General features: G+C 56.4%; 2 protein-coding genes across 2 annotated transcripts in view; one reads left to right on the forward strand and one right to left on the reverse strand.

Annotated features, from left to right (window-relative positions):
• TWF2 (twinfilin actin binding protein 2) overlaps positions 1-1,527 on the reverse strand; it is a 21,422-nt gene extending 19,895 nt beyond the window's left edge. The window contains 1 exon segment of the mRNA XM_061347026.1: positions 1,383-1,527. Within this exon segment, the coding sequence (XP_061203010.1) occupies positions 1,383-1,407 (25 nt within the window). The 5' untranslated portion in view covers positions 1,408-1,527.
• On the forward strand, positions 1,518-8,224 carry PPM1M (protein phosphatase, Mg2+/Mn2+ dependent 1M). The gene is made up of 10 exons (XM_061347022.1): positions 1,518-1,867; positions 2,911-3,034; positions 3,464-3,718; positions 4,257-4,369; positions 5,128-5,212; positions 5,484-5,602; positions 6,023-6,086; positions 6,917-7,024; positions 7,320-7,468; positions 7,747-8,224. Exons 1-10 carry the CDS (start codon positions 1,653-1,655, stop codon positions 7,889-7,891), a joined length of 1,377 nt encoding a protein of 458 aa, XP_061203006.1. The 5' UTR covers positions 1,518-1,652; the 3' UTR covers positions 7,892-8,224.
• Positions 8,225-8,909: the final 685 nt, after the last annotated feature.

Raw genomic sequence — 8,909 nt, forward strand, 5'->3', positions numbered from 1 at the left:
GCACGTAACGCCCTCGGGCAGCGACAACTCACTGCGACTCCCAGTGGGGTTTGCCTCGGTTGGGGGGCAGCCAAGGCCGGTGAAGGTCGCACTCTCATTGGCTTCGCTAAGCCAGAGCATCCCCAGCAGTCGTGGGGGTGCCAGAGAGGGCGGCATCACCCAGGCTCAGAGGGGAGCAACAGGCAGCAGTCCCCTGGGGTACGGGCAGCCTCGCCTGCACCAAGCCCACCAGGGAGCTCTGCAGAGCTGGCACAGGGGGGTGCATCCTGCTGGGCTCTTTAACTAGAGTGTTTACAGTGGGGAGCACATCCAGCTTCAGGGCCTCCGCTTAAACCAGCAGCAGCAAATCTGAGCCCAGAAGCTGCCAGCTACCAGCACTCCCAGGCAAAGCAGGAGAAACATCTAAGTGCCATCACGAACCACTTGTCAACTACAGCTCCTCCACAAGCACCTGGAGAGGAAGGATGCTTTCAACCGTGCACTCGAGGAATGAGGATGCTCTTGCCACGTAGGAACAGCAGCCACCCTTGTGTGAAGGTGCTGGCTGTGAGGGAGGGAGCTGCAGGGCCAATGTCCCATCTCCCCTCCTGGGGCACACAGCAGGGCGAGACTGGCACGGAGCAGGGCTTCAGGGCCAGCGGCTCCCGCATCCCTGCTCGCATATTGATTCGGTTACATAAATTATGCAGCACCTCTACTCCTGATTACCGCTGTTAATGGAGTTGGCCGCGGGGAGCGGGAGGGGAACACCGTGCGGGCACGGGCACAGTCACACACCAAACGCACCCATAAGCGCCAAAGCTGTCGTTTCGGGGTGCTGGCCGGTCCCGCGGGGAGCGAGCAGAGGGAGCGGGGCTTCCCCCAGGCACCACGGCGCAGCCAGGCAGGAATCCCCCGAGGCTCTCTCTGCATCCCCGCCGGGAGCAGGCTCAGGGCCGCGGCCGAGCATCACCCCATGGCGGGCAGACGTGGCCGGGGGCTGCGGCGAAGCAGCTCTGCGGGGGTTAAGATGCTGCCGCAGCAGAAGGCGCCTGTACCAGCGGTGTTACCGAGCATCAGCCCAGACAAAGCGTGAGGAGAGCCTCTCCAAGACAGCACCTCCTTTCTACCAGCACCCAACCGCTCTAAGCCTGGCTCTATACCTCCCCCACCCTCCGGCTACTTGCAGGGAAACCTGCCGGCTCCTTCGCGAAGGTTCATCCGATCGCCCCCATCATCGGTACCGCGACACCGCCCGCCGCACCGGGCCGCACCGGGCCGGGGGATGCTCAAGGTGCCTCCCGATGGGCGTGCGGAGGAGCAGCCCAGCTCGTGGAGCGCGGTCCGAGCCCACCCCGAGGGAAGAAGCGTGGGGACCCAGCAGCTCGGCGGCCGCCGCCTACCGTGGATGCCGGTCTGGTGAGTCATGGCTCGGCTCCGCTCGGCTCCGTTCGGCTCCGCTCCGCTCCGGCTCCGCCGCGTCCCGGGCAGGAAACGGCTCCGCGGGCACCACGGCCGCTTCCGGAGCCTGGAGCCGCCGCCCGCGCCGCGCCGCCTGCACCGCCCCGGGGAGGAGGAGCCGCAGCCGCCGCGCCGGGGAGAAGCCGGGTCCGCACTGCGGCGCCCCCTGGCGGAGCTCAGCGGCACCACTGGAGGCCGGGGCGGGCCTCGCCATGGCCGCGGAGTGGCTGCGGCGGCTGCGGCGGGGCGGCCCCGCGGAGCAGCCCGGAGGAACACCGGGAACTGGGCCGGGCCCTCCGCCCGCCGCCCTCAGCTACCGCCGGCCCAAGTTCCTGCGTGGTGGCACCGAGGAGAGCCCGCGGGACGGGCGGGTCGTGCGGGGCACCGGGCCCGAGCGGCCCCTGCCCTGGGGGACGGGCTACGCCGAGTGAGTGCGGGCCGGCAGCGAGGCCGCCTCGGGAAGGGGGCGCCTGGGAATGTCCGGGTTGGGGGGCGAGGGGTTAGGGGGCCTCACAGCGTTTGGGGAGGATGCCCAGGGTCTGCGTGGGGTGAGGGGGCCCTTGCGGGGTGTACGGATGAGTCATGGGGAGCCCTGGGAGGTGCCATGGGGGGTGGTCGCACGCCGCATCTGCCCCAGCCCGAGCACGGGGGCTTCTCCTTCCCCTGCCCGCAGGAGTGGGGCCGCTGCCTCCCCCGGGCACAGCGCGCTGCAGGTGCGATGCTCTGCGCGCTTTCCCCTGCCCGTTCCTCCCTCCGTGCCGGGGCTGGCGGCGGGGGCAGCCCCGAGAGCAGGAGCAGCGCAGTTCCAGTACCTCACCCCCTCATGCGGTGCTGTTCGCACCGTAACTTTAACGCTGTTGTGTGGCCCGTCCCCCGCGCTGCCTGGCTGCAGGGAGCTGGCTCTCCCATGAGGGTGCTGTGCTGGGCAGGCAGCTCTCCCTCGCATGGGGGATGTTTGGGGCAGGAGGTGTGTTTGGAGGTCAGCAGGACCTGGTGTCTGTCCCCTTGCTCCTCACAAAGCGCCTTTAAAACAGAGGAATGAGGAGGATCAGATGGATCAGACAGAACTCCATTCAGGAGCTGGCCACGCACGTCACTAGGGGATGGCGTAGGTTGGAGACAGGACCTGTGCAAGGAGAGCAAAGTCCCAACCAGGGATAAACATTAATAAGGCTGGAAGAGAAAACAGTGGTGGTTCTGCAGTTCACTGTGTCATCAAGGAGACAGCACAGTGTGGGCTGCTGGCAAGGGCTTCCGAAGGCCAGGGCGCTCCATAACCATGCACTGGTCCCTGTGTCTGAGGCCGAGCCTTCCCCCCACATCCAGGACTTTTTATATAGGTCCCCAGCAAAGCGATCCTTGCCTTTGGAACAGGAGCACGGGGCTGGGAGGGGCCGGGTGCGGGTGTTTGCTGTGGCTGGGAGCAGGGGAGGTGTCCGCACACCTCACCTGGAGCGCTTGCACCCCCAGGGTTATCAATGCTGAGAAGTCGGAGTTCAATGAGGACCAGGCAGCCTGCTGCCAGATCAGCATCCGGAGGAGGGAGCCGGGCCTGGAGGAGGACGAGGAATGGCTGATCCTGTGCTCCACGCAGGTATAGCCCTCAGGCAGGCCCGTGCGTTTGAGGTCTTTCAAGCCCTTTACTTGGTGCCCTCGCCTTTTCTGTACTGTCTGTGTCTCTGCTTTCAAGGGCCAGTGCGCATTGTCAGCACTCAGGGACAGCAGCATGAGCCACAGGATGCACTTACCTAGGACTGACTCTGCCTTGCCTCTTGTAACATGCCCCTACACCACAGAGGAACAGAGCACAAGGGTGGGTGGCTGTGAATGCAGCCACTAGAGCGCAGATGATGAACCTGGCATCACATGAGTTTGAGCGGTGCAGGAGATAACTGTTGGCAGGGAAGGGTAGCTGGGCTGGGAAAGCTGGGCAAAACACATGCAGTGATTTCCTGGCTGCAAGCCTGCCATCTGTACCATCTCCAGCCCCTGTTTACTGTCTTATCCCTCTTCCTCCCCGCAGTTTCTGACTGGTTACTACTGGGCACTGTTTGATGGCCACGGTGGCCCAGAAGCTGCCATCATCGCCTCCAACTATTTGCACTACTGCATCAAACAGAAGCTGGAGGAGGTTGTGGGAGGCATCACAGAGGCCCAGCCCCCCTTGCATCTCAGCGGGCGATGTGTTTGTGACAGTGACCCCCAGTTTGTGGAGGAAAAGCACATCCATGCACAAGACCTGGTGGTGGGAGCCCTGGAGAACGCCTTCCAGGAGTGCGTGAGTACCCCATGAGTGCAGGGCACTGGTCCCGCTGCCCTAGGCAGGCAGTCTGTCCCTCCCTCCCCACTGCCTGGGGTGGGTAAGGTCTGCAGCTCATGGAGCAGGCAGGAACATTGAGCCAGATCTTTAAGCATCCTGAGATCACACTGGGTCAGCTGCCCAAGGTCTGCCTCAGATCTACTGCACATCACCAATGCTGACCCATCTCTCTCTGTGCTAACCCAAAGCTACAGCATCCCCGCTAACCTGCACCATGGGGATGCATTTCTTTAAGGCTAGACCATGGCTAATGTCACACTGGTACAGCACATACAAGTGTGAGATTTCCCCATCACGCTCCTAAAGTGGTCCTTAGTCCAGTAGTAAGAGCTTTGTTAGCTGTACCAAGGCACCATTGTCCTTCATCTTGCTTGCACGGTTCCCCACAGCCCATCTGCAGTCAGTTTTACTTCTGGATTTCTGCTGGGAGGCATGAGGCAGCTGCAGAACGCAGCAGCTCCACTGATTCACTTTCCAACCTTGTTCAAACCGACAGGATGAAGTCATAGGCCAGGAGATGGAAGCTACGAACCAGACCGGAGGCTGCACTGCTCTGGCTGCCCTTTATTTCCAAGGAAAGCTGTATGTGGCCAACGCTGGGGACAGCAGGTGAGCCATCATAAAAGAGGGAAGTTGCTGGGGGATGAGAAACGGGAGGTAAGCAGTTTCCAGCATCTTGTTCTGGTTTCAGCTGGGATAGAGTTGTTTCCTAGTAGCTGGCACAATGCTGTGTCTTGGATTTAGCGTGACAGTAATGTTGATAACACACAATGGTTTAGTTGTTGCTGAGCAGTGCTTACACTAAGTCAAGGACTTCCCAGTTTCTCACCCCACCCCACCAGTGAGCAGGCTGGGGGAGCACACATGACCCAGTGTCAGAGCGAGCAGCAGTGTGGTGTGTACCTAACACACTGGGTTAAACTATGACGCTTATTTAGTCCTAGGGAAGGTAAATGTGCAACCCATCCATTCCCTCCTGCCTGCCCCAGGGCCTGTTGGAAGGATGGGTGCTCTTGATGCCTCCTGGAAGGGTTTTCAGATTCAGGGGACTAATGCTGCCCATTAGCCATGGGGCAGTGGGGTGTGGTGCAGCAGTAAGCTCAGCTTACTGAAGGGATCCTCAAGAGCTTCCTCACTGGGCCATAGCCCACGATTCTTATAGCAGTGAGCTCTGTCATTGTCAAACCAGTGCAATTGCAGTGGAATTAAAACACATCAACATTTATGAATGTGCAGAGTTATTCTCTGGCATTGTTCTGCTGCTGGTTACCCTCAGCCCACATCTGGCTAACACTGGGGTTAGCTACAGTAAAAGGAAGGCTGCAAGGACAGACACAGTTCAGCTCTTTGCCTCTTCCCTCTCGTAGGGCGGTTCTTGTTCTGAAGGACAACATAGTGCCCATGAGCTGCGAGTTCACACCTGAGACTGAGAGGCAGCGAATCCAGCACTTGGTGAGTGACTCCCTCCACGCATGCGAGTTTCCCACTGGGGGCTTGTAGCAAGGAGGACCTCCACCTTTCCTCAAAGGCCAGTGTGTGTGGCCAGAATGTCATTTGTCACTGGGGACGAGATCCAACCGACAGCCTTCAGGATGGGAGATGCTCATGTCCTCTTTGGAATGTGCTTTCCCAGTTCTCTTCTGCTGCTGGGAGTGCCAGTCCCAAAGCACCGCTGTGCTGAAGCAGAACCTGTTCATCCTCACATCTTCTTTCCCTCCTCCAGGCTTTTCTCTTCCCTAAGCTTCTGGGTGGGGAGTTCACGCGCTTCGAGTTTCCACGGAGGTTGAAGGGAGACGACGTGGGGCAGAAAGTCCTGTACCGGGATTACTTCATGGAGGGCTGGTGAGTCCTTTCTGCCTGAGGCCGCAGCACAGGGCAGCTTCACCTGCTCACAGTGATGGGGAGGTGAAGGGAAAAGGGCCATGCCCCACTGGTGAGAGCAGCAGGCTTGGTAGTGCGAAGCTGTGCCAGGTAAAGCAAAGCAGAGCAGTCAGGGGACAGCCAAGATGATCCTTCTGGGATCACACAATGTGGGGCTGGTGCAGGGAGTCCTAGCCTGGTGCAGGTACTAGCTGGGGAGGAAAGGGAGAGGGAAAAACAGCTGGGTATTCAGCAAAGGGTCCTCCTCTTCACTTAATCTGCTTCAGCAAGTCACTCAGCTGCCTGTGCATGGGGGCAGTGCAAGGGTTGAATCACAGCTCGGGCTGGCTTGTACCATCGAGTCAGAGAAATCCCAAATGAATAGTGACTTCTCTGTTCTAGGGGATACAAGACAGTGGAGAAAGCTGACCTCAAGTATCCTCTTGTCCATGGTCATGGGAAACAGGTAGCTTAATGCTTTATGTACTGGGAAGGCAGAGGCAAGTCTGCTGCGGTCCTCAGTGTCCCTGTCACTCACTGTCACATCCTGGGGCTCTCCAGCATGGTGCACTCTGCAGCCCCAATACAGCAGCTCTCCTTGCTAGAACCATGCTGCCTGTAAGTGTAAACCAGAGCCCCCTGACAGCAGAGTACTTGCTAGCAGAGAAGCCAGCCTTGAGGGAGGCTGCCCTTTCCTCATCTCCCCTTGCACACAAGAACTCATTTCAGATTAGAACTTATTGCAGTATATGACTTTGGGCTGTCTCCTCCAGCTCTAACTAGCACCTTTCCCACAAACCCATTTCCTCAAGGAAAGGCTGAGAAAAGGAGCCTGTAGAAGGAAGGAGAAGACAGGGAGAAGCAAGGACTGCACACATCCGGTGTCTGGGGTAGAGCAGAAAGCCCTGTCACCTACCCCAGCACTACAACCCACATGCTACCTTTGCAAGGAGAAAAGGACCCCCCCTCAGTTTTCTTCCTCACCACCCCAAATCAAGAGCAAGATGCCACCACAAGCTTCCTGAGGTCTGTAGCATTACTCAGAGTACATGTAACTCCAGAGCACCCCTCTGGCCATCAGGAACCACCCACATGCAGGCTGTCTCCACACTCACACTGTGATGGTCATCGCTTCTCATCACTCCTCCATCTCTGATGTCTCATGGGGCTGTTCTGGGTGATGCTTGGAGAAAGGTCCTAAAGGCAACACACAGATCAGTCAGGACCAGCCACATGTCAGCCTTTAAAGGTGCCATGTTCTTATGTTTCAATGCTGTTTTGCTCTGTTTGGGCCAGGCTCGCTTGCTGGGGACTCTGGCTGTGTCTCGAGGTCTGGGGGATCACCAGCTCGAAGTCATCGACACCAACATTGAAGTCAAACCTTTCCTCTCCTGCATCCCGAAGGTCAGTCACAGGAAATGGGAACTGCAGCATGGAATTAAACATGTTGCTCATCCTCTGTAGCACCCACCTTTTACAGACCTGGCAGGTTTTAGCCGTGTCCTTTTTCCATCCCCCATCCACCTCTCAGCACGCTGCCAGAAAATCCTTCAGACAGAAGAATCTAGAAGCATAGCAGCAAGGGGATGTAAAAGAGTCAAAGCACTCTGTTCCCACTTTGTCACCTCTGGGAAAAGTCATCTCCTACCACTCTGGTACATTGAAAGAACTGTCACTGATGTACTCCTGTGCTTTCCAGGTGAAAGTATTCGACTTTGCTCTGCACGACATTAAGGAAGACGATGTCCTCATCATGGCAACTGATGGTCTTTGGGATGTTCTGTGCAACAAAGAGGTAGCTCATATGGTCAGGAGCTTCCTTGAAGAAAACAGGACAGATCCTCACAGGTAATGGCAGCTTTGCCATTGTTTTCTCTTCCAAAGACCCTGGTCAAACCAAAACCATGCCGAGATCACTCTGGTTCTAGGTCAGCTCCAGCACCACCAAGCAGTCTTTTCTGTGACTCTGGAAACTGCATCCTAATCTTTCCCCATCCTAAAGAAACAAAGATAAAGCTGGTGTCTTAAAACAACCCTTCTATTTTTACAACAAAGCCACATCTCAATGATGTTCTGAAGGGAATAGTGATGTGTTAACCAAAACGTTGCATTTTTTCCACCTACAGATTTTCCAAAGTGGCCAAGTGTTTGGTATGCAGAGCAAGGGGGAAGAAGAGAGGCCACCAGTGGATGCTGGATGACAACCACGAGGCATCCTATGATGACATCTCTGTGTTTGTCATCCCACTGCACAACCGGGATGAGAACTGACTGCTTCTTTGCATGAGGCACGGGTTCTCTGTGTCCCCTGCTGTGGTACTGTTCAGCATCAACCAGCACTGAGGGATTTCTGCTGTGCTTGTACACTCTCTTCCAGTGAAACCATCTGCAGTGGAACCTGAAAATGCACAGCAGGGCTTAGCAGAAGATCAACAAGAACATTAGCTCCTTACGAACGTTTAAGAGAGGAACATTCTGCAACAAAGCATTCCCCTTACTCCTTTCTCATTGTTAGGCTAAGGAGAAATTGCAAGGGGGGCCACACAAACTGAATGGTACTTCCACCACCTTTGCAGTACAGTGAGACTTGAATCTCTGGTGACCCTTCTCAATACTGAAGATCAGCTGAGATCCAGTCTCCAGAGCTGCCTTTTAATCAGACTTGAACTACAGTGTGTAAAACTGGATGCACCGGCATCGTATCTGTTTGCTGTAACTCAAGATGTGCTGAAAACCCAGGAGCTGCTATGTAATGCCAATGCTGAGGCAGAGCCCAGACCTCTTGGGAAACCTGCCACCTGTAGGCAGTACTACCTTGAAACACAGCATGTTAACAGATGAAGCCAGACACTGCCATACAGGAGCCTCCTGTGTAAAGATACGTGCCTTACTGTTATTTAAGAGCAGTTAAGTATATGGGTACATAATGCAATGTACACGTTTCTAACAACTCGTGGTCCACAATGCTTGCTTTCACTTTCTCTGTTCGTTCAGGTCTTTTCTGACAGCAAAGCTGGTTTTGTAGCAGGAGCTCCAATGAGAACCAAAGTGGTTTAAGTTCATCAGCTGATGTAGTAGAAGGGTTTGGAGTACAATAAAACCGGTTTGTTTAAATCTGTTCGCAGTGCTGCATCTTGCACTCATTAGAGCAGGAGACATGCCAGAGTTGTGCCTTGAACTCCAAGGATCTCCTCTTCAGCCCATTCATTAGCCAGGCAAATTCAGGTCTGGACAAGCTTTCCATCTCCCCAAGCCCTCACTTTGGGTTTCATCATTCACTACACAAGTT

This window comes from Neopsephotus bourkii, unplaced genomic scaffold, assembly GCF_033783945.1.
Source record: "Neopsephotus bourkii isolate Nb327-2 ecotype Australia unplaced genomic scaffold, CSIRO-AGI_Nbou_v1 NB_284, whole genome shotgun sequence".
Lineage (NCBI taxonomy): Eukaryota > Metazoa > Chordata > Aves > Psittaciformes > Psittacidae > Neopsephotus > Neopsephotus bourkii.

Coding starts and splice junctions, on each gene's coding strand:
- PPM1M (XM_061347022.1), top strand. CDS start 1,653: ATGGCCGCGGAGTGGCTGCGGCGGCTGCGGCGGGGCGGCCCCGCGGAG. Junction 3,719..4,256: donor AGAACGCCTTCCAGGAGTGC/GTGAGTACCCCA, acceptor TCAAACCGACAG/GATGAAGTCATAGGCCAGGA. Junction 6,087..6,916: donor TCCATGGTCATGGGAAACAG/GTAGCTTAATGC, acceptor TGTTTGGGCCAG/GCTCGCTTGCTGGGGACTCT.